Source organism: Drosophila hydei, unplaced genomic scaffold (genome assembly GCF_003285905.1).
Source record: "Drosophila hydei strain 15085-1641.00,03,60 unplaced genomic scaffold, DhydRS2 tig00000001-arrow-pilon, whole genome shotgun sequence".
Classification (NCBI taxonomy): Eukaryota; Metazoa; Arthropoda; class Insecta; order Diptera; family Drosophilidae; genus Drosophila; species Drosophila hydei.
In genome coordinates, this window is record NW_022045643.1 from 383,316 (window position 1) to 408,980 (window position 25,665).

Below are 25,665 nucleotides of genomic sequence, written 5' to 3' on the forward strand. Positions count from 1 at the left end.
TATGAAATATGAAACGAATGCACTCAAAGTGATGTACGTATATGTATTAATATTTTTTATACGAGGTGTGTTTAAGAAGTATTACGAATCTGGCATTGCCGATTGGGGCAAAGGAGCTGATGGCTATGCCAAGACTTTTCACTTATTTTCCAATGTGTTGAGACCTATGAAGAGACAATGATTTGATGACATGATTGCGAGAAACCTTGTGCTTGATGTGAGGATTGCTTTGTCAATTTAGATTATCATATTCATTTCAACCCCACCTCGCATATACCTCTATACAGCTACCTGCAATTATTGTGCCGTGCATTTTGAGTAATTGAAAAAGCTTGATACTGTTTTTTTTCTTATAGATATTTTTTATTTCGTGTCGCTTCTTTATGGCGCATAAATTACGCGACATTGGCATTTGAGTAATTTACTTGAAAATATAATAAATAGCAGGTGGCTTTTTATCTTGTAGATCTTGAGAACGTATTTTATATGAAAAATAAATGGGTCATAAATATGCCAAACAATATTTATGCTGCAATCGCAGTAATTTACTGCCTAAGGATAAGAAATATGCTTAAGACTTAAATTTATTTTCATTTTTCGAATATGCTTAAAATATACTTAGTCTAAATTATTTTTAAAAAATATTTTTTTTTTAATTTTTACTATTTCTTTTGCCTGTTTCTCTGCTTGACTCCCGCAACTATTCACTGCATGCTAAGCATTTAACACCAACTTTTTGATCTTAATATAATGTACATTCGAATTACAAATCATATTTCTTTAAACAATATCGAGTTGAGGTAAGTACTAAATGTGTTTCTGTGTACGTCACTTTGTTTTTTTTTTTGTATGTCTTTAAGTCTTGAAGCAAGTCAGCTGAACAATTTCTATTAGTGCATAAGACAGGCCTAACTTTTGACAAATCCAGCTGTGCGAATACGTATATGACTTCTTAATCAGTCTTACATCATGTAAGATTGATTGATTGAACACAAAGAGCACACACACAGACACAGACAGACACACAGAATAATTTACCTATGATATAAATCGATGTTGTTATTGACTTCATATATTGATGTTGTTCTATAATTGATGTTGTTGTTGTTGATGTTGTTCTACTACTACTACTAAACTAAACTAAACTAAATTAAACTAAACTAAACTTAACTGTAACTTCTACAGAATATGTATTACAAATATATATACTTCTATATACTGATTTATGTTGTTTGATGTGTTGTTGTTCGATTTTTGATTTTTGTTTCATTTACTATTGTCTTACTCTTTTCCTACTATTTGATGTTGTACAAAACTTTGTGGCAGTTCCGCTCGCTGTTGTTGTTGTGCTCCTCTCTGCCTGTCTCTCTCTCTCTCTCTTCTGTCTCTCCAAAAGTGTTTATCAATATAATTGCAGGTCGCGTATCCTTGCGGCGCTATGAGCGTGCGGCGCATGCGCTGGCGGCATCAACAGCAGCAACATCAGCGTCAGCTTTACTGCGGGCCCTATGCGCGCCTGCAGCACCAACACCAACATCAGCAACACCAACATCAGCAGCTGCAGCAGCAACAACAACAGCTATCGTCAGGCCTTGGCCTCATCAGCGCTTCGGCGACTTCTCGCAGCAATTTGCGCGAAATTTGTAAAACGCATGCAATTTGCTAACAGCAATTGATTGCCTCGACCGAAGCAGCAGCAACAAACGCCACAACAATAAGTAGTAATGTGCCGGTTAACAGCTCAGCAGCAACAACATCAACAACAATAACAACATCAACTACAGCAACAACATCAACAACAACAACAAGTGCGCAGCAATCGCAACAAAAACAGCAACAGCAACAATTGCCATTGCCGTGCGCTACGCAAATTAGTCAAAACAAATTGGTAGGTGGCCATTATATAGTATTTGGTCTATATAAGATCGTGTGTGCATATGTATAAGTATATAAAAGTGTGTGCGTGTGTGTGAAGTTGGCGTGTTTGTGTGTGTAAATTGGAGCGTTGTGTGGGTGTTGTTCGAACAGAACATCTAATTTAAATAATAATAATACAGCTTTATTTCTGGCTATCTTTGTGGCAAAACAGCAAGAAAAAGAGCAGCTGTAGCAGAGTATAAAATGCCTAAACAGTGGAACAGAGTCGTTATATGTTTAAAAAAACTTGAAATCTAAAATTTATATATACGAACTTTGACAGTAGTCGACTAAGAGAATGTTCTACACAATACGAAACTTCCCTTGCGATGGTGGCGCCATCGGGCGGTGAGTCGAAGTACTTATTCGACTGAACTGGTATTAGTAAGCTGGCTTATAACCTTTCTAATATAATTAAGCAGGAATAGAATTAACTATGGTTAGCTGAAGAATCGGAAGCTAAGATTTGATAAGCTTAAGCTTAAGGCTAGAATTGTTGAATGGTCAAATCTCTGCGAGATTCAGATTTGGCTTCAACAGAGGGTTAATCTGATGGTAGGTCTGTCTATTATCAAGTCATATTCTTGTCTATATTCTATATACTATTAAATTGTAAAGCTAATCTATCAGAGTACAGATAAATATTGCCTATTATTCAAATTAATTATGCCACAAAAATGGCCTATTAAAATATATATTCAAGCTCCAGTTGGAGCCAGCTTTTTAGCCTGGCTCATTAGTCGCTCTGTTTTTCGTGCGCAGCTGCAGCTGTGGACTTGTTCTCATCTTGTCTCAACTGTCGATTATAATTCACTTTTATGTTTAACGCATATATTTCGCTTATGGTCGCCCACTTGGTGGGGCAGTTGGCATTTTTATGGTGAAAACATTTAATGGCTTTATACAAACGCCCCAAGTGCCAGAGGCGCAGACACACACGGGTTGCATAGAGAGCGGAGCGAGCTGAAGGACTTGCTCCGCTTAGTTCGACCCAGCTCAGCTCAGCTCAGTTAAGTTGAGTTTAGCTCTTCATCATCGTCGTCGTCGTCGTCATCATTTCCATCAGGCTGAATAGCTTTTCAAATGCCAAATTTATGCAAATTCGGTCGCAGTTGAGAGTGGAGCCGCCTCGATGAGGACGGCATTTTGCACATGAATATTTGTGCCCGGAAATTGGCGGAGGAGCAAGGAGTAGAGCCAAGCGGCAGAGGCATCAGCAGAGGCAGCAGCAGTGGCAGAGGCAGAGGCAGTGGTGTAGGCATAATGTTCGGCACATATGCGAAATTGTGCCTTTTGCAGAGTTTTTGAATTGCCATTTTCCGTTTGCCCAACGTTTGACGTGGGCAGGTGGCCCAGAGGGAGTGAGAACAAGACAGAGATGGCTGCAAATAAAGATACACTGAGCAAAAGTGGAGCTATTTTAAATACTTGAGAATGCTTCAGATAATATGGAATTCATAAGAATGAATCGAGCTGGGAGCTTGCTGCCTGATATCTTCTTTATCTGACTCCAAGCTTAAAGTGAGGCTTAATTAACATATAGACTTAGCGCCCATTCACAGTTTTGAGCTCGAAACTCGCAAGGCAACATTCACTCTCGGTTAACTTCCAGGAATTTAAGATTCCAACCAGATACTCCACTGTTTGTTCAGTGTAGCAATTGCGAGGGAGTGCGAGTGGTTTATATGGCAATGGCTTGTGGCATGGCGTGCGGCACACGTTGCTTTTTGTATTGCCTTCAATCATCAATCAATTTTTTCAGCACGTGCTCCTCGGCACCCACTCTGGGAAGGCAGCGTTGCCTTTTGCTGTGTGTGCCATTGGCTTTGCATACTTTTAGGCTCGCGGAATGCGAAATGCACGTAACCGTTGCCTTGCAGTTTGCCTTGCCAATTTAGGCAAAGTTCTCAACTGGAAGCATAATTCATGTTGCAAGTTGGACGGGCGCGTTTAAATGTGCATCACGTAAATGCCAAACAAGACGCTGTCCAGGCCTGCCACGTTCACGTGATTTGTAGTCGCTGCACACGTGTGTGCACAGGTAAATGCCCCATGTCCAGTCGTGCAGTGCAACACGCTTAAAGCTTTAAGCCAGTCAGACTTTCAGTCTGACCAGTGCATACTTTCGCTTAACTGAGAAAGAGATGTAAGAGAGAGTAAAACAGAGAGAGAGAGAGAGAGAGAGAGAGAGAGAGAGAGAGAGAGATGCAGTAGACCACAAAACGGAATGCAAGGATAATTACACTCGCTGCCATTGCTGGACTTCTGCAATCGTCGGCAAGGTGTTGACTTGAAATTAAAATTAATTGGGAATTCCGTGCGCATACCAAAACGAGAGTGTCGCCAGCAGGCCTCACTGCCTCACTGCCTGACTGCCTGGCCATGGATTGCATCTCTACTAACCTCCGGCTCTACCTCTCCTTCCTGCGCTCTGCACGTGCCAACTTTTCTGTGACCTTAATGCTGAACTTCGGCCCTTGCCCAGCCGCAAATCAAGTCCAGATTTTTGGAAAGCGTACATTAACTGCTTTTGGTAATAAGCTTAATTATGCTTCAATTGGTTTACGTGACGTTAGCCACCGGGGCAACAAGTCCAAATGTCCAAATGTGTAGCAGTTGCTTTCAGTTATGCTAGTTCGGTCAGAGGTCACACAAAAATTACTTATTTAGTGGCAGCCTTTGGGCGACAATCACAAAATCATTTGAAGCTAGTGCCTGAAAAAGTATAGTTAAATGATTTAATGTATATATATATAGAACACTTTCTATTTTTATGAACTCATTTGAGCATAATCAATGCGATAGATAGATTTCTCAGGCAATCATTTTTGTTGACTTTAAGTTGTTTCTATGACAAGGTTATGGCTGTGCGCTGCAAGCCTTGAATTTTAATTAGAATATTTGTTGATTTAATGATTAAAATCTCAATCTCTCTCTCTCTCTCTCTCTCTCTCTCTCTTTATTGCTCTTGCTCTTTATCTGTCTCGTCCTCTCTCTCTCTCTCTCTCCATCTATCACGCTCTTTCTGTCTCCTTATCTCCCTATCTCTCTTCTATTGATCTAACTCTATCTCTGTATCTCGATGTTTTTGGCGCTCTCTCTTATCTCCCACTTTATTTCCCTCTCTCTCCCTCTCTCTGTCTCTCCAACTTTATTTCTCTCTCTCTCTCTCCCACTTTCTCTCTCTCTTTCTTTCTATTTTTTTCTCTCTCTCCCACTCTCGCTTTCTGTCTATATCAATCGCTCTCTCTCACTTTTTTCCTCTCTCACTCTTCCCCCACTCCTTCACTTTCTCTCTCATCCTGCCTCTCTACCCTTGCATTCGTTATCCTTCATTTTCCAATTCTCCCTAGTCATAATCTCTTTTCTTTTAGACACTTAACGCAGTCCCCTGCACAACTCTCTGTTGCGATTCGTGCAACTGCAAGCGGACAACATTTTCAACAGCTTTTTACAGCCAGCCAGTGACTGTGTGCGTGCGTATGTTATTTTTTAATGACAATGCAAAAATATTTTGCTTAACGCCTGTCTGCATTGCATTGCATTGCGTGGCTCTTGTGTGTGGCCTGACATTCTTTGTTGCACTCATTATTGTTGTTGTAAAATTAAACAATTTAATTATATTCATATGCAAAAAATATGAAGCTGATGCTGCTGCTGTTGCTGGTGCGGCAGCTGCTGCTGTTGCATCAAGGTAAACAAATGTCGCCTACGACAACTGCTGCTCTGCTTCGCTGGCAGCGACAATTGCAATTAATTGCATATTTTAAGCGATTCCAGATTAAAACCGCAGACAACGTAAATAACAACAGCAACAACAATAGCAACAACAACACGAACTGCAGCATAGAGCAACTGAGCTACAGTAGTTGGAGTCGAAATTAATTGCTCTTTATATGACAAAAATTAACAATTATGACAATAAAAATTTTTAAATCATATTGCGACAAAAATAATTAAACGCACGATATGCCCAATTCAAAATAACAATTGACCACTGTCCAAGCATTTAATGCCAATATGAAAATAAATAGCATGAAAAGGATAAAGAGGGCTGTATGATGTCATATGGAAAGTGTGTATGAAGATTGAGTCATGATTGAATGATGAGATTAACTGAAAGGGATTGAAGGTATATATAAATATATATAGTTGGATAGTTATGTGAATAACTTGAAGAGTGAGGTGTAAATTTAGCAAGCTTCGATACTCATGTTGTGCCACCTAGGCAAAAAGTTTATTTCAAAGTGAAAAATGTGTGAAAATAATCGAAGATAACTTTGGCAGCTGTGTACTTTTGCATATCTTAAGGACAATTCATTGTTAAGCAATTTCTGCATAACTTCTCATAATTACTTATCGATTCTTTCTGCTAGTTGATATCGCTACTTTCGCCATATTCTTAAGACAATTAAGCTAGTTAAGCAACTGTCTATATCTACGTATAAGTGTACATTTTGTAAATTGCACAATGGCTGCTAAAGGTCCTGCCTTTAACTATTTAACAACATGGCCAGCAGCTAGTGCCACGCCCACATTTCAACACTTGTCGAGCTGGCTGGCTGGTTGGTTGGGGTTTGTAAGTTGCTTGTTCGAAGTTTTGATTCATTTGCTGCACGTGCATATGTATAGGAAAGTCGTGTGATTTGCAGCGCAAGTTTGTCCGTAGCGCCCGTTGCAAGTTCGTCCGTCAAGGCGACGCCTTGTGCGTGCAACACAGCAGCAACAGCAACAACAGCAATACACGCGGCTAGCTCACACCCACGCCCACAGTGCTCAGTTGTTTAGCTATGCAACAAACTACACAGCCAAGTTGCATGTGCGTGTGTGTGCGGTCCTTCATGTATGTGCTGTCCTGCCACAGACGCAGCTGCTCCTGTTGCAGCAACTGCTTTTTGCTAGCTGCTTATCACGCATGCTAAACAAGCAGACGACGGCCAAGAGAAAATACCATTTGAATTTTGATAAAATGTAGTTTGACTTTTTGTGGGCGTGCAGGACTCGCTTGTCAGACCTCACTGCCCCTCACTGCCCCTCACTCCCCCCTCTCTGACCCTCTCTCTCTATCTTTCTGCTTATGTTGTCTGCCTCCCTCTGCTCTGCTCGCTTCTTTTTTTCCGTCTTTTGCAGTGTGTCGCTCGCAGCGTTGTTACATGACATTCATTGATATTTTGTGCAAGCGTAGCGTAAATTCAATTTAATTTTGTGTAAATTGGCTGCAAATGCAATTTACAAGTCCTGCACAGCAGCAGCTGCAAGGATGCGTGAACAGGATTTGCGCTGCTGTAGCTGCCTTAGCACTTGCACTTGCATTTCAAGTGAACAATTGAAAGCAGAACTCAACACACACACGCACTCTTAGACATTGTTCGGCTCTAACTAAAGCCTGTTAAAGCCATTGACAAATTTCCGAGCATATGAACATTTGTGCTTATGCAAAAAACAAATATTTGTCTTCAATTTATGAATAAAATTAAGTTAAATAAAATAAGGGTATATTCCTAAGAGATAAGATGTGGAGCGAATGTGCCTTCAATTAGGAGATTCTAAGAATATATGCTCGTCGCTTCGTCGCTCGTCGCAGAGACTCTATTCTCTGCTGTGGTAAACCAAATCTTTTGGGGGTTTTCTTCTTACTTTTCAATGATGAATCATTTGTTATTTATCTAAAATATATATAATTGTCTTTGTTTATCTGTTCAGTTTTATACACATATATATTTTGATATTTATTTTATAAATCGATTTTTAGTCAGCTCTTCAAGTGTAAAATTATTGTAGAAATATTCACACTGGCAAAAATTTGTAGCATGCGCGTGAATGGATTTTAATTATAAACCGGGAAACGCCATTTCACTGGCATGTGTGCGTGGGTGTGTGTGTATTTGTATTTAGAAATTGCAGTTGACAAAACTGAGGGCGCGTGCGTGCGTGCATATTTAATCAAGTTTTTATTTAAGTTTGCTTAGCCCCGTTCGGTTGAGTCATGTGGGCGACGAGGGCGTGGTCAATTGCTGCCAACTTTGTAGACCCGAACAGCCACAACAGCAACACCAACAAGAACAACAACAAGTTGAGCTAGGTGCATAGTCCATATGCGTTGGCTGGCATTTAAAACTTTGAACTCTGTTCGCACTCGCATAAATCACGCGCGCCCCGCGCAGTATGCAACATTATTTTTGTTGCAGCGCCATAAATACCAGGGCTCCTTTATGGCAGTAAAAACTGAAACGATTTGAAGTTTTAGGTTTTGTTTCGCTCTTTTTTTTCACACGCATTCACCTGCGGTAAGTCGGCTTTGACTAGGTGCTGCAAGTTGGTTTTTGCCGCGTCGTCCTAAAAGCCTTTTGCCTGCGTTTTATTAACCCCCAATGATCGATTGCGACGGCATTGCGTCGCATCGAGGCCAGCAAAAGTTGTCGTCGTCCTCGGTATTTGCAAGTTTTTAATAGCCAACCGAGCTGAGCTCCAAAATTTGTAGTAGAAAACTTCAGAGCGCATACTAAACAGAGAGCAACTCTTTGAAGATGTTCAAGAAACTTGAGTATTTAAGTAAGCATAAGTATTTAGTCTAGAGTCTTGAAATTCATTCATTATTATGCTAAAATATACGTTCATATAGATATTTATATACGAATTTTAATTCCCAGCTTGCAACTTGCCCTCCTTTAAAGACATGCCCGATCATATAGCCCAGTGACTGTGCTGCAAGGAGTCTAACCGCAGAGTTCAATGCTTATTTGTATAATATCTTAGTTGAGATTCTCTTTTGGGCGCACAAAGATGCAGCCCGAGCAAGTTTGCACAATTTTGTTAATGACGGCAGTCAACAGCCGAAGGCTGCCAGCTGCACTAAAGCTGCCAAGGCGTGCCTGTCTGCGTGTCCTGCACATAAGGGTAGCTGCTTGCTCTAAATTATGCAGAGTTCAATCAACTTACGCTGATTGGAGCGCCACAAAGCGGCGAGTGTCAAGTGGAGCTAACCCGAAGCCACAGAGTCGCGGGCTACATATACGTCTCTGGTGTGTGTGTGTGTGTGTGGTTGGGCAATAAATCAAACCTCGACGACGACGAATCATTGCATCTGCCCCATTTTGCAGTTGCTGCCATACCCAATCCGAAGCCCCACTTCTTGCGGGCTATTAGAAGTGTTGCTACACATTTTGCTTGGCTGCATTTGCTGCTTGCATGCGAAATTGATTGAAATTCTTTCTTAAAGGCTGCCTTAAATTCATGAATACGGTAAGATGCAGTGGAAATGGCCATACATATATGTAGATATATACGCCTGGCTAGAGTCTCGATGGGCTGCCCTGCTACATCTATATCTACATCCTCATCAATATCATATTTATGCTTGGCTGCCAGCAAACAATTGAAAACAATACAAAATACTTAGTAATTCTTGGGGTTTTTGTTTTTATTGTTTGCCCTTTTTCCCAGCCTTGGCTCGAGCCCCGAATATTTTATGCCTGCCTCCGCTCAGTCGTACTTTCGGTCTGCCTTGGCAGCGACTTGGCCTTGTGCCAGAAATTCTTTGTATTTTTTGTATTTTTTTTCTATATTGTTTTGTTATCGCTTTTGCAGGTTTTTGTTTTCATACTGCTCGATGCCCGATGCTAGATAGCAAGATGATGGTGGGAGCGTAACGAGTCAGGCATAGTTTTGGTTTAGGCCGTTATGCATATTTGGCATTTGTGTGCCGCCTTTTGTTGCTTCGTTTGTATGCCAAAAATGCGGCTCATATGTTGTCAATTGTTGATGATGTGGGAATTAGGTACAAATCGAGAACAGGTGCTGCAGCAGCAGGTGTTCCGGTGAGGCTTTAAGCCTGTGCTTGTGGCCAAAATTCAATAAACTCTGTGTAATTGCTAAAGTTAGTTTCTGGTATAACAATTGTTGTGCTCAAATTGTTTTGCAGTTTTGGTTTATGACTGAAGTTTTTACCATTTATTCCATTTTCATATACTAATTCAATTTCCTTTCTCTTTTGCAGGTAAGTTTCGCCAAGTTTAAAATGTCCTTTTTGCATCTCATGGGTAAGTTTTCATTCCATTTCTTTCACACTTCTGAGAGCATAGCTGAGATATTCACATATAAATTTAAATTAAAGCTGAAAGTTTCTTTGTTATCTACGCCAAGCGCCTGCACAATCAATACGCATTGGGTATATTTTGTGTGGAGCATAATTAATGGTTCTTTTGGTTTGCATTCGCAAGTAGAAAACTTTTTCTATCTCTCAGCATCTCTGAGAAGATTGCATTTTTTGCTGTCGCTCGAGTCGAGTCCAGGCTCGAGTTCATTACAATTGACATTTGATTTAAAACGCACTGTGCAAGCAGTTTGACAGAGACGAAGAGACAGACTCACACAATAATATCCTGTCTGAGCAGTTGCAAGTGAGCTGCTAAGCCGAGAGGGACACACAACAGAGCCAGGAGCAAAGGCTAACCGCTGTCCACAAATAAAAAGCTCAGGCCGCAAACATTGCGGTAAACAAAAGACAACTGCAAAGTTCATAGGGACACATGTTTATCAATGTCCCAAACAAAACAGAAAAAAATTCAGAAAATAGAAATGCCAAAAAGCAGAAGAAGCAGGAAAAAAGAAAAAATTGCCAGCTAAGAAACGGGAAGGCAGGCGAGCTTTGCACACGCAGACGTCAGACATTTTTGGGCTTAAAGTCGGCTACGTCGACTTGCAGACAGCGTGGCAGACGAGCCGAGGGGCTGGTGGTCGGCCATATATTTAGGCAGGATATTGATTGATTTATTGCATGCAGGAGACCGGAGAGACCGCCTAGGCGTCGTCCGCCACACAATGAATGTCACAAATGGGCGGAAAGAGGCTCGTGGCTTATGGCTCGTGGCTTTTGTAGGCGTTCCAAACATTTCAGAGTTATTAAATGAAGCGAGCTTCAAGTGAGTGCAGTAGAAGAGGCAAATGCTTGGGATACTTAAAGTTCTTAAATACAATTTTAGTTTATTTTTCTGGCTAAAAGCACTTCATTCGAACATTTGCCAGATAAAACTTTGCCTTTTCTGCACAATAAACAACAATAAACTTTATGCTGCCGAGAATAGTTTTTGTCTTTTTTTGTGTGAAGTCAGCAAATGAAACGATCGAACGTTGGCGACTTGTCACAGCATTTCCTAACCGAACCGCTGACCACAAGCCAATGCCCGCCCCCTCCAGTGGGCGCAGTGGCAAGTGGCAAGTGGCAAGTGGCAATATGTGAAATAAAATGTTTATCGTGTCGCTGTGGCTGCAACATATACTTGATGCTCGCCAGCTCGCAGCCAACTTGTTGTGTCGCCAGCGTGTCAATAATTTTTAGCAAGCTTTCTGTTTATTTGGCCAGCGGCAGGCGAACAGAATGAAACTTTTGAGTCTCGCACTAAACCAAATCAATTGACAATCGTTAACAGGCGCCGCAATCCAGTTAAGTTCTCAGTTTAAGAGACGTTAAAGCTCGACGACTCTGGCGCTGGCAACTACAAATGGCTAGGCCATTTGCTCTGACTGCAATTGATTGGCCATGGCCAATTTAGGGGTGGCTACGTAAGCCCGCTCATTTATTTATTTATAAACAAAGCACAGATGACACCGGGACTGGCAGCAGGAGCTGGGGCAGTCAGACAGTCAGACAGTCAGGCAGGCGACACACACAAGTCTTACAAATTTGCAGGCAAATGCGAGAAACAAGCCAGAGAATACTAGACTCGTCTATATGTGGCGGCCGCACATGGCAGTGACTAATTAATTTTACACCGTTTATCGTGCGTTTCTCGCGCGCTCAGCTTAAGCCATACAAATCAATCACGGGCAGAGGTGGAGCCGGGCATCTGCGCGGAGCAGGGCATGCCCTTGCTTGCCTGCTTGGCCAATTAGCAAAGCATACAATGTACACACATGCACTTTGCATGGCGCCAGCAGGACCGACCAGAGCCAGCACAGACCCAGCTACAGTTGTATATATTTATATATACATTTATATACATGTGTGTGTGTGCACTTAAGATAGATGAATGAAGTGGCAAACATGGCGGACAGTTTGGATTTCAGTTACAGTTACAGCTACAGTCGCCGCCGCTTTGACCAGTTCGAGGCGTTGACTGTCCGCTGACATTTACAAATCAGCGCCAATTATTTATGGAGCTCAGTGGCGCTGCGCAGCTGAGGCGATCGAAGACTGCAAGCGTATTTAATTAAATTTTCCTTTTGCATATCCCCAAAAGTTGAGAGAGCACGCACGGGTGTCATCAGCATCAAGTTGGCCACTTAATAAGCAGTAAGAGACCGTTCGAAACTTGGACCCCAAGAAATATGATGCGCAAAGTTCAGCAGTTAAAAATGAAATGTTGCAAAAAATGCAAATAAAAATTGGTATGATAAACTCTAAAGTTGAGTGCCTGAAAATGCCTGCCACAGACTGTGGTTATGACTGCGCGAGAGGCTGTAAAAGTGGCTCAAAAGTTGCCTCTAGTGGAGCAGGAGTGGCTCCAGCTCAAGTTGTGTGTACAGTGGAGACTCAAGAGTGGCGACTGGAGGGAGCTAAGTTGGGCACGAGTGCGAGTAGGTAAGTTAAGGTTCCGCCTGCTGCCTGACAGCCAGTTTAATGGCAGCCGCCCAGCATATAGCTCAGCAGACAGTCACTCAGCATAAATAGTAGAAGGCAAATGGCAGAGCTGACGCTTTTCCTTCATGAGGGCCACCCCTTTGCCACCCGCCGCAAAGCGTTTAAAATGTGTCTGTGGCTGTTAAAAAGGAAAAACGGCAAGAAAATTACGAAGAGCAGCCAGAAAAAATGCAATAGCAATAGCGAGTGATACCGTAAAGAGTGTGTGTGTGTGTGTGTCGAGGTGCAGCGGGCAGCGGGCGCGTGAGTGAGTGCAAATAAAATAGAAAACCAAGGCAATTTTTCAGCTTCATTAAGTAACCGCAAAGTTTGTTTTATGTGCGGTCAGCTACAAGCCAAGCCAAGCCACGGCAAGCCACGCCACGTCAAGCCAGCATAGCAGCCAGCACAAGCGACTGTAGAAGCCGATAAACATATGAGCTTAAAAAGTTTGAAATAAAAAACTTTCTACCCCACCGCCCATCTGCACAAAGTCAACCATATATTAAGTATACGTCAGTAAATTAGCAAGACACAAACTTATGGCAAATTATTAGACATATTTTCAAAAGAGACTTAAGATCGGCGATACTTTATACCTTTGCAGAGCTCCACTTCAAGAGACTTGCTCATATAAAGCTGGCATAATCAATTTCAATATTAATTCTTACATTATATCTAATTTCCAAGACTAACATTAAGAGACAGCAACTGCTGTCCAGGCACTTAAGCAGACAAGTATTTAGTATACGCAAAATTATGTTTGGTATAAATTATGAACCGAATCATTGCTTAAGGCACTGCCAAACAGACTTTGCTAATAAACCTATAAAGCACACTCACACAGTCAAATATAGAAGGCGAAGCTGTGCCAAAACTGTTTGCCATGGACATTGACAAATACCCAAAGTCCCGTTTGGGTGGCTCTGCACAGCAGATTGGCTGCATTTTGTGTTAAATCAGCAACAATTGTTGCCCAATCCCCAAATTGAGACGCTGCAGCTATCACTTTGGGGTTTTCACATTGCAATTGAAGTTGAAGTTTGAGTTTGGGCCCGAGCTGCTTAACTTAGCTGGGGCTTGGCTTTGGCTTTGGCTTTGGCTCTGGCTTCGGCTTCAGCTTTGGCCAGCAGCCAGGCAAAGAGGAAATTAAAATTTATATAGCATACAAAACGCGGTAGCAGCAGCTGCTGCTGCTGCAAGGCTCACTGAGGCATTTTGCTATTTAGCATGTTTCTTAGCCAGCTCGAAATCTTCGTTTCTGGTTTCAGTTGCCAAAGCGGAAAGCGTGGCTGCCATTAAGCTGCCAATCGACCATTTGTCAGCTTCGATTGCGGCAATAGAATCGCATGGAAAAGAGAAAAAAATGGAGAAGAAAAAAAGACAAAAAGGTTTCTGCTGCTGCTGCCAAGTTGTTGCCAATGGCTTTGAATTGGGTTAAGTGATTTGGCGTTCAATCAATGCCCCACGCCCAACGGGGCGTGCATAATTATGGCCTGTGCCGGAGCTCTATTTGTTTATGCTTGGCATGTTACACATACGCCATGTGGTCGCCCGAATTGCAACGCTAATAAACAGTTGTGGGCCTCGTTTCCATTATGCCATTCATTATCTTTCGCCGATCAGCGAATGGATTTCAGCACTGGGAATTGTTCTGATAGCAGCCTTTCATTCCGTTGTTCTCGTTCTCCCACTGCGCGCCCGTCTCCGTTTGCCATTTAAATCAATTATGCGTTTTTGGCCTAAAACATGCAATTAAGTGCGCTGCAGCATGCATTGAAAATGAGTCTGTGAAACGTTGGTTGCAAATTTAATCAACTGAACAAATGATTTGAATGCTTTGAAGTATTTCTGGCTGATTTTAAAGCATAGCCATCGATCGATGCCAGCTCTTGTTATGTAATATTCTGAACTTTTGGACCATATACATCAAAGCAAAACAGATTTAAATTCGTGCAAAATGAATATAATTTGTTGTGCATTTCCGCCTGAAATGAGTATTTAACAAGCTTTATTAATCATTAGTAATTTCCCTCTGGGCCTTCCATTCAGCGACGCGAGCCTGTAGGGTGACTAAACGCTCATTCAACTCGGCTGTTACATTGGCTATTTCCTCCGACCTGGTCGGCTTCTTTGGCATTACGTAGACGGTCTTAATGAAGTTCAGCTTCCTTCGTATGGCCGGCCGTTCAATTTTGATCGTGCGTGGCGCTGATGGAAGCTTGTTTCTTTGCGGAATTTTCAACATGTTTGCAGCCGTATAAAAATAAGTAATCGAAAATAATAAAAAAAATATGCAACTTGTACCGATGTAATGGAATTTTATTCAATCTTAGATTTTATTCGAATAGACTACTTAATACGATATAATTGACATAATTCTCATGCGATTTACAATCAAAATATGCTAATTAAAGTGAGGCCTGCTCGACTAATTCGAATGGGACTAATTATCAGCTCTTCCGTTGCCTATTAACTGTCATTTACCAGAGTCAAAGTCGCCTCTGCCTTCTGCTGGCCATTTCATTAGCCAGGCAAGGCCTCTCTGCTTTGCATTTGGATTGCCCTTTGGCCGGGCCAAGGACTTTGGTCTTTGTAATTCGCTCATGTGCAATGCTTTAAATACCACAAATGGAATTTTTAATTGTCTGCTAAGCAAACCAACTCAGCTCACACAGCTCAGTTTACGTGACCGGCTCTGTCGACATATTTATAATTTCTTTAATGTGGCACAGGCAACAAAAAGCAAAGAAAAAAATAGAGAAATGAGCAGCAACCGCCTCGTAGTCTCTGTAGTCTCAGTCGGCCCAGTGACAACCCGTTACAAAAGCTTTCACTGCTTAGCGCACTTGAGTTACTTTATTATGTAAGCGCCAGATCCCAGGACAGCTTGCCCGCCTCTGTCCCGGGCTGGCTCAACCCACTTGGCATAAAAAGGTGAACTTCAGTGTCATTTGTTTGCAGCCGCCGTCGTTCGAGTTGTCGGTTTGCAACTGAACTTTGCTCTTTCTGCCTCTCCTGCAGCTCCTGTGGGGACAACTTAAGTTATCTTTATGCTTCAAAAGGCCTACGCCGAGTCGGACGACTGACGACTGTCTGGCATACAGTCAGACAAGCTGTTGAACACAGCCCCAGCCATGGTTGGAATTGCAGTGCAGTGAGCTGCCTTCGCCTCCATCTCTGCCTCTGCTTCTCCCTCTCTCGCTCACTCTTTCTCTCTCTTCCTTTGGCTCGTCCCGCTGGGGTCTGCAGTCTCCCGCCTTTTTCATATTTCAATTGAAATGCGCAGCAGCACAATTAAAAATCAAGCCAAGTGATGCGTGCCAGTGCCATGGCAAGTGTTTGCCGAGTGTTTGTTGTTTAAAATGAAGCGCCATAAATGGACAAGTTGTTGGGCCTTTACCGAGTGTGCCTTGAGGCAGCACATGGCCCAGTCAACAGTCAACACTGAACACTGAACAGTGAACAGTGAACAGTCCATGCTGTACTGTGTCCTGCTCCGTTGTGCTCTTGTCTCGTGTCGCTTGAGGGCAGACTTTTGTTGGTTTTTATGTGTCCCACTCGTTACTGTTCTTTAAGCATTTGCTTAGCTGGGCAATATTTTTGGCTTTTGTCATCAGTGTGTTTTGTTTGCCCGGCCACGCCTATGGTTTTATGATTTCTCTGCTTCTGCTTCTCCTTTTTTTTGCTGCTGGGAAGTGCATAATTTATTATTCACAGAGCTGTTGATTTGCACAATGGGAAGAAATATTATAAAGAGCGGACAATTAGCAAGAATATGCCAAGGGATATATACATAAATAATTCCCAACAATGTGTGATAATTTAATTAAATATTTAAAAATTATAGAAGTTGTAGAAGAAGAAAGAAGTTCTCTTTGAGAAGGGATCAGAGTTTGATAGAAAATTAGGAAAGTCTGTTTCAGCTTATGGTTTTATTAATAGTTCAATTTATAGCAAATCCCATTGTGGCTTGTCACATTTTCATTGGATTGCGGCCTGAAACTAATTTAAATACGCCTATGCCTATTCTACGAAATCTCTCGCTTCTCGCCTGACAGTTACAGAGCCTTGTCATTGGCACAGAACGTGGCGTATGCTCAACATGCCAGTAAATGAAAATGAATGAATGTGAATGTGAATGCGAATGCGAATGCGAATGCGACATGTTTTTACTACTCTTCATGCTTTCTGCTCGAAACTATGCTCAGCGAACGGAGAGCCAACTGGGAGAGGGAAAAAAATAACACAATCGAATTTTTGCCAGATGAATTTTGTAGATGCCAACTCTTTTTGCAGAGTCCATTCTATCGTGCATGCCCCTTCAGCCAGTGTCTCTTTCGGCAAAATCAGTGAGGCGTGTTTTTGACATTTAACAAGCTATGCGGCCAGTTGGCTCGAGCCGGAGCGATGCTTGTGCAAATGCTTTTAATTAAAAAATATTTGCAGCCAAACTTTGCATAATTTCGACTCAATAGTTTTTAGGCAGGCAGCTGTTTTCTGCCACTGCGAGTGAAAGAGAAAGATGGAGAGAGGGAGAGCTAGAGAAATGGGAGTGGAAGCGAGATGGGCAGCTTAGTAGCCAGGCACTTAGGCACAGAGCACAGCGGCTGGACACGCTGTGCGATGGGAGATGAGTGCGACGACATGTGACAACTCATCAGACTAGGCACCATTGGGAACTGGAACTGGATTTGCTTTGCAGCAACTGCGTGTCTCTGTGTGAATTAGTGTCCAGCTGGACGAGTGTCCTTCCTGTGCAGGTGTCGCTGCTATTGTCATATTTTCCACTGTCCAAAGCCGTTCGTCCGTATGCGTGCGTGTGAGTGTGCTAATGGCTTTGGAAAATCAAAAGCGAGATTAGTCAATGGTGCCGCAATTGAGTGGCAGGACAGCAGAGACCAGAGCAGACCAAAGCTGGGCAACAGCGGGCCCAAAAGCCAGAACACGGACAGCATCACAGCTGCAATTGTGCGCATTGTTGTTGATTCTGTTCGTGTTGTTGTTGTTGTCGTTGTGAGACTGATTTTAAATTTGATGAAAATTCCAGCAACATGGCGTATGCGTAATATAATTTGGCAGCAGGCAGGCAAAAATCCGAGTTTAAGCTCAGCCAACAAAATAAAACTAGAAAAGAAATAAAAACTAACAACTGCTGCACAATTGCAGCACTCGCTGCACAGCGTGTGGGCGTGGCAGGCTTGGGGGGAAGGAGGATGGGGCCGCACACATATTTTTGATGCTGAAAAATATTTGCAAATAAATTGCCAAAGCCGAAAGCCATAGAGGGAGAGACGCAGAGAGCGATAGAACAGATCTAGAAGCCAGCACCGAAAAATGGCTAACAAACGTAGTTGGCCCGGCTGCCAGTGACGTAAATCTATTTCAGTTGAGGGATTTTTACATCAAACATGCCGGACAGTTTTGCATTGCAGCAGTTGCAGCAGCAGCAGCAGCAGTTGCAGCCGTTGCATGCTGTGGGTGTGCCCGTTCACAGTGCGTATGAGTAATCTTCTGTTTGAGCTGCCAACGGGGAGTTAGCAAATTTTTGTTGCCTTTTTTGTGTTTTTGATTAAAAATCGCAACTGTAAATTTATTTCATTTAATTTCTCACTGGCTGTGCTTTCGGGTTTATATATTTGTTTTTCTTATGGCTAACATGCCAACGTATTTGAATTTTAATTTGCTTTGGCAATAGATTGCCTCAACAAAAACAAAATCGAAAGAAAAAATGAAAAAAAGTCCCTCCCGCCCACATCGGGGCTGCCTAGTTTAGTTTTGGGCATATCGGGCGCGGCACGCTCGTATATCAAATTCAATTGTATTTGTTGTTCTTTTTACTGCATTCGGCTTCGTTTGAGTTACAGCGGTTAGTTGTAGCTGTTATTTTTGGTGAAGTGAACGACGGGCTTTTATTTAGTTATGCGGCGTTTGTCAGACTAAAAATCCAATAACGGGCATACAACTAAATGCGTCTGGGAATCGAATGGCCCTAACCAAAAGCACTTTCAACGATGAGGTGGTTAAGCTTTGTTGTTAGTCCGTTTACAAAAAGATATTAAATCATATCAAATATATAGCTGTGGCAAGGCTCTCCATATATCAATATTGAAACTATAAAATATATAAAGCTTAGGAAATTTTACTTTAAGAGCTGTGGCTTATTTTTATAGCAAGCTGAGCCGTTTCCTACAGTCTTTTAATTATATATATGAATTATGCATTACCAATTAGAGATGGGCAAGGGTTCAGTTGAAAACCAATCAAAAACTCATCAAATTGTTCAATAGCTGGCTTCATGGCTATAGTGGCCCATTTGCCTTCATATTATTACGCAGAAGTAGTTGCCCCAAGTTCTCTGTAAACTTAACAACTTGCTGTTAAACCGTGGCTCAGTATTTATGCATTATTTAATTATTAATGTCAATAAACTGGCAAGGCCCACCGGTGTGTTAGCAGCTGCAGGCACTTGCAAATAGGGGAAAATTGCCACACACACATACACACACACACACCCACACAGACAGCAGTTGGACATCAAATTGAGCATTTGGTTAGCGCGTTTGTAGCGCCATTCATTTCAGTCGCAGGCCTCGTGTCGCCTCGCTGATTTGCATGCGAGCCAAAGGAGCATTCTACACACACACACACACACATATATATATATATATATCTATATATATAGAGAGCGAGGCGTAACCTCAAAGTCGTCTGGCAGTCGTCGTCGTAGTCGTCGATGTTGTTGTCGCTGTCGTGTTATGTGTGACATTTGTTTGTTTAGACGGCACTCCTGGCGACAAATATAAATGTTAGTTACGCTTTGAGAGTTTTGCCTTGCCAAATTGCCTGTCAAGTCTCTCGCTCTCGCTCTCTCTTTGTCGACTGGCTGGTTATAAATATCGCAGGCCTCTTCGGGCCGCTTCAGAGCGTTTGCTGCATGCAATTTGTCTGCCACATGAATTTCAGCAGCGGAATGGTCGCATTTTTGCCAGTCATTTTTGCACTTCATTTGGCGCTTTGCAGTGTCGTCCGGCGATTCATTGACTGACGTCATGCCTCAAACTGTGGCAACTGCCAACTGGCAACTGGCAACTGGCAAGTGGCAAGTGGCAGCTGCTGGCTGGCAACTTTAACTGCTTAACGCTTACGGCTCTAATCGAATTGCCCAGCCCGTCAGACCCCCATGTGACTCAATGCCAAATAGTTGGCAATTTTTCTCTTGTCTTTTGTCTTTTGCCTCATACACACGCACACACTTACTCACCCACTCATACACACAGCAGCACCGCCCACGCAGACACCGCTGAGGGGTGAAAATTGCGTGTCTGGCCATTAAATTGGCAGCAGCGCCCAAGTCCAGACCCAAGTCCAGGCCCAAAACTGAGGCCCATGCCCAGTCTTCTGCCTCGAGCCCAAGGACAGACCTATGTCCATTTAAGGTTCTGGTCCCGATGTTCGGCTTGCTTGTTTTGTGGGCATCCTTTGGGCATTGGCACTGATTTCTTCGCATTTATTTTGTACATTGGTTTGCTTGTATTTTTATTGTATTCTTCCCCGCTCGTTCTTTTCGCTTGCCTGCCCCTTTGTGGTTTAGTAAAACTAATTTATTTTAAGTAAGTTTGAGTTAAAAAAAAAAACGAGAAAAAACATTTCATACCAAAAATGTCGACCATGTGACCCAAATTCGTGCATTCACAGAAGGCAGCTGCGGTGGTTGTTGCACTCCTCTTCTTCTATTTTCTTTCTGTTTTGCTGTTGCTGCTGCTGCTGCTGGTGTTGTTGCTGCCTCTTGCCACAATCGCATACAATTTGCTCATTTCAACCGCACCAACACACACACAAAGCGTTTGACTGGCCAGCGGGTGTGTGTGCGTGTGTGTGTAGTAGGGGTAAGTGGGTGTGGGCGTGGGTAGGGTCGGACCGGCACTCACATAAATAGTAATTTGCCTAGTGCGTTCTGTGGCCCAGGTAGGCGTGCACCGTTTTAGCTAAATTGCCGCCGTCCGGGGCACAAAAAGCAAAGCCGCTTAAGTCGCACCCAGCTGAAAGAGTCAGAGGCGGCAGGGTGGCAAGGTGGCAAGCGGTGCGGGCGTTGCGATGGTGAAAAGAGTCGACTGCAAAATGAACAAAATCGAAAATGTAATGAAAACCGCAGTCGCCTACAACCACTAGACCTGGTCAAGTCCATGTATTTGAATTGAAAAACAGACGCTGCACTATGGATCAAATTAACAGATTATGAAAGTGGCTAAGAATATAAAGCTATAAATTCAGCTAACAAAATATGGCTATAAATTCGTTTCGAGTGTTAACTTTGAAACAGCTGGGAGGACTTTCTTGTAGATTTCTATAGCAGTTGGCTGAGTGGGCGAATTGGGGTCGATTTTGAAAGGGCCAATTGCAATTGTGACTGAATAATAATTTTAGCTTTCTTTTAAAGTAAACTATGCCCAAGCTTAAGAAGGCTGTGCTTCAACCAATTAAAGTCGAAACTTGAAGTCATTTACTATTCATTTGGATCATGGCTCTTATCTTGACATTTCACTTATAAAAATCCATGAAGGGAACCGTGGAGGATAAGCTCAAATATCTTTCTATGTTTGGGTTAAATTTTTGCTGATCGATAGGCCAATATGACTAAATCTGTATCTTGTCTTGCATTCTCAAGTCAGTAAATATTGTAAACAAAATTTGACTACTTTTAGCTTCAATTGCTCCACTGTTCATTCGTCGATTTGAAAAATGCTTGAACATCTAACGCAGAGTTTTGACAGGTTGACCAGACAGTAAAAACCATAGGCGCGCGTGAGTCCAAGCGGTCACAATTGGTTCGTAGTGCCAAAAATTTGCGCAAATTAATGCCAGCCAGAAAATTGATAGTAAAATGTTTTATCTCCTGCATACACTTTTTCCCCCTCTCTCTTGCTATGCTTTGCATACTTTTGGCGAGTAATAAAGTTGTCCGCTCTAGCCACAAATGGAATTTTAGCGCTTGTGGTCGATTTGTGTGAGTATTTAAGTGTGTGTGGGTGTGTGTGAGAGTGTGTGCGTGCTCAAATTGCACTCGTTTCATAGCATCATTACATATTCAAAAAGGCAACGCACGTAGCGCATTTTTATGAAATTTTACTCGCTTCTAATGTAATCGTTATGCGAAGCGTTTTTGGCTGCTGCAGGCAGCTTCTGGCTCTGGGCTGCTGCTCTCGAGCAACGATGCTCTGGTGTCATTTAAGAACACATAAAGTAAATGTCCTGCGTTTAAGCGTACACCCAGACACACTAACGAGTGTTGACAGAGTGGATGAGGGTGAGGGTGCAGCAGTGACATTTACGCACAATCAAGCAGTTCGGCGGGGGAAGAAGGCGAGAGACACGTTCAGTGCGCTAATCGCTGTTAAGTTGCTTAACAGAAGCGCTGTTAGTTAACAGTGCCAGCTTAGGGTGCCTCGAAACTGTTATACTCAAGCTTAAGGGTTGGGTAATGGAATGTGCTTTTGAAGCTCACCAAATGGGAAGCTTGTATAACAGTTGAGTTGCTGTTAGGTATTAAAGCTTTAAGCTTTGTCCACTATGATGTGATAGCAGTAAGCTGGTGTAAAAGTTCGCGCTGAAGCTTTTTGGGCAGTCCGAAAATGTATTTTGTACAGATATTCGCTAACATCAGGTGGAAGTCCTGAATTTCGTGTTTGTAAATATAAGTTTAAAGCTTTTCGGACTAACATCCCTGTTGCTTAGCTTAAAGCTTTTACACTCATAAGCGCAGCTGAAGTTATGTGAACTCACTCCAGATGTCTCTTTGTCTTTTTGCCGCAACCTCAAGTCTAGAAGTTTTCAAGGACTTACTTTATGAGAAACAATGAATAAATTTCTAATACGCTTCCTTTTGTTATTTCTTTCTAAGAGTTACGCATCTCCCACTTAATCAGCACAAAGTTTTCAACATTGTTGTTCAAGATTCAATTGTAAAAATCAAGAATGGTAAATGCGACAAGAGCTGCGCCACTGCCAAGTAGTTTTGTCGAAAATTTCATAAAATGCTCTGCATACAAATCAAATAAGCAATAAATTAAATTAAGCGTATACAAGTTGACACCCTTTGAGCCGGAATGCTTTTGCTAGCTTAGCTCGAGACCCACTTACGCGACACACGCACACACATACTCCCACACACGGTCCTTGACACACGTGCCACTCTGCTCGTTCCCTGAGATTTCGTCTTATTCGTTTTTCTTCTGCTTTGGCAGCAACAATAAATAAATAAATATAAAATCCTTACTAATTGAGTGCGATTTTCGAGCATCAATTTCATAAAGCATACAAAAAAAAAATAAAAATGAAGCGAGCTCAAAAAGCAATGGCAAAATAGAATATGATGAAGTTTATTTTATATATATACATTTTTTGTTGTGTGCTGGGGCATAAAGGCAGTTGGAAAACATGAAATAAATATTAAAAATAAAAAGAAATCGGCAAAAAGTTGATGGGGCCACACAAATACGACACAAAAAGAAGAAAAAAAGGGACGCAGCAGCACACTAAAAAGCTGCTGTTGCCAATCATATAGACATCTTCCTTTTTTCCTTTTTATTTTTTTTTTTTATTTGTGTTTGTCAGCCTCGAACTCAACCAACAACAAGGATAATGGCACTACAACAAGCACACTTATGACAGCCCCAAACCCACTTTCATCTCCACGGTTGTCATTACCGTTTTACGTCTAAATGGAAGGGTATATTGAGACACAGATTGACTTGCCGCACAGATAATTATGTGTGTTTAGTGAGGAATCTTTTATGTTTCTGTAGATAGTTTACATATATAGTTTATATAGTACTTTAAATCATCTATGAGTACTATGTGTCAATGTTTGACATTCGTAGTTCCTCTATGCAATATAGCTACTTAATATCCAACCATCTATCTCAGCTCAAGCGCTTACAACACCTAGAGTATCTCGTAGTCGTGCAATGCCCAACTGCAGCAGCCTTGTTTTGTATATTTATGTTTCTCATCTTTTTTTATCATATTTTTTTGCATGTTTTTCTCGGTCTTCTTAGCTGCCTCCATGCATTTTTGCAGCTGCTGTGTGCAAAACTCAATAACAAATTATAACGTAGTACAGCCATGGCAAACTGTTGCGTTGCTTAGCAATCGCACCGAGCCCAAACCCGCGGCTCAACAAATTTGCCAATCTGCCCACGCCAGCAGCTGGAGCTGGAGCTGGAGCTAGAGCTGTAGCTGTAGCTGTAGCTGGAGCAGGAGCAGCGTAGAATCAGTCAATCCCCCCTTTTACTCTGCTCAGTTGAACTTTTTCCTAACTATGCTGCCAGCAACAAAGTTGCCAAGGGTGATGATGCTGGCTGCTACCTCCGCTGGTTGGGTGTTTAGCTGGCTGCCGCATGATTTGTATGCCCTAACTTAGAGGGTATTATCAGATTTGCCAGCTGGTAACCTATGGAAGCACTGGAACCCTCGGTTTAGGCCGCCTCAGTTTCTGTCTACATATTGCCTGTAAGTCCCAATCGTAATATCCATAAGGCATCTGATGAGAGCATCTAAATATATCCTCACATTTTGATATGCAACATTGCAGAAGTGTATTGAATATTCGTCGTGCTGGAATTCGTTCTGTATTCTTTTTTTTTGTACTTTTGATATTTTTGCTCTTGAGCTGAGTTGTTGACGAGGTCGTTTTGTGTTGATTGCCCGCACCCCGAACTTAGGTTTGAGTTTGTTCTCTTGTTCTGCGAACGAGAATATGAAGTGCTTCATAATTTTTTACCTTTATTTACCTTGTTTTTTAGTTGTTTGCCTCAGTGTTCAGCATGTTTTGCACTCTCGTTGCTTTTGTTGTTTTTATCAACTGATAAAGTTGAGTTTTTAATTATGTGGCATAGATGGCTTGCCGCTGTCCAATTATGTTGATATCATAAATACCAATTTCTAACAGGAAGCCATCAAAATTATGTTTTACCTTTAAATTAATAAGCATAATCGGTGCATTGTGCATTTATGTTAACTGAAAGTGTTTATAGCTATACGAATATATCTTGAAATGACTCTGATTTCGATATAGGCTTTGGTTTCCTTAATATTTTACGTTCATCAGATCCATAGCTGGCCTTGCATGTAATACTAAATGCGTGACTGGGATTTGTGTATAGCTTCAACTTGTTTGTCTTTGATGTGCAACGAGGACTTTCAAAAACCAAATCCACAGGCCAATAAATCTGTGAGTCATTGAGCCGTAAAGCTGCGTTGCCCCCGCATGATATACTCGCTCCCGCTCGCAGTCTACTTTTCTCGGGTTATTTGGTTGCGATTTGCTGATGAATTTATGAGAGTTTCTGACTGGAATTAAGTATACGACAGCGGCGACGGGGGTATGAAAATGCAAAATGCCAATTCAAATTGGCAGGCATTGACTTTAACTATGCATTTCGTTAAATACCTGAGCGAGCTGAATCGACTCGTAAATCTCTGCCTTCCTCAGAACTACAGCCAGTCCTCGACGTATGCAGCACATTCTTTATGGTACTTTGCCAGCTGATGCAGTTGTGCGTAAAATATGAAAGAAATATTTGATTTGTTTATTGCACAAGTGGCAGCAGTAGCAGCAGCAGTAGCAGCAGCAATAGCAACGTTTAGGAATTGCTTTGATTCATGAATGAATGCTACTCTCTTCTATTTCCACTTTTTTTTGCCGGATTTTTCAAATCAATAAGGCAAACCGTGCGCAATTTGGCGTGTAATTTAGCGTGTAACGATGATGGTCCAGAGCTCAACGGCTGGAGTCATAAGAGCCAAGTTACGTGCTGCTTGACTCAAGTATTGTTGCAGCTAGTGCTGCCAACTTTTCTGATGCCGAAAAACGCGTTAGCAGAAATAACAAATCAAATCAAAATAGTTAAAAAAGATTGTATTTATATTTATAATTCCATTAGACATTTATTTATTATTATTTTCCCTTATATAGATTTTATATAAATAGCTGAGAGTTAAGCCGTAAAAATTCCGGGAATTTGGGTCTTAGTTGACTGTGTTTACATTGTGGATTGCTGAATATTCAAACAAGTTTGGGAGAGTATAAAATGGCATAGAGATTAGGGTGTTCGAGCTGAGCTTTTATA

General features: G+C 41.9%; 2 protein-coding genes across 8 annotated transcripts in view; one reads left to right on the top strand and one right to left on the bottom strand.

Annotated features, from left to right (window-relative positions):
- The window catches only part of LOC111595052 (CUGBP Elav-like family member 4), a 304,647-nt gene that overhangs the window by 15,364 nt on the left and 263,618 nt on the right, over positions 1–25,665 (top strand). The window lies entirely within an intron of this gene.
- LOC111595056 lies at positions 14,394–14,899 on the bottom strand. Its single transcript, XM_023308610.2, has one exon. The coding sequence runs from the start codon at positions 14,781–14,783 to the stop codon at positions 14,550–14,552; it is 234 nt and encodes a 77-aa protein (XP_023164378.1). The 5' UTR covers positions 14,784–14,899; the 3' UTR covers positions 14,394–14,549.

Coding starts and splice junctions, on each gene's coding strand:
- LOC111595056 (XM_023308610.2), bottom strand. CDS start 14,783: ATGTTGAAAATTCCGCAAAGAAACAAGCTTCCATCAGCGCCACGCACG.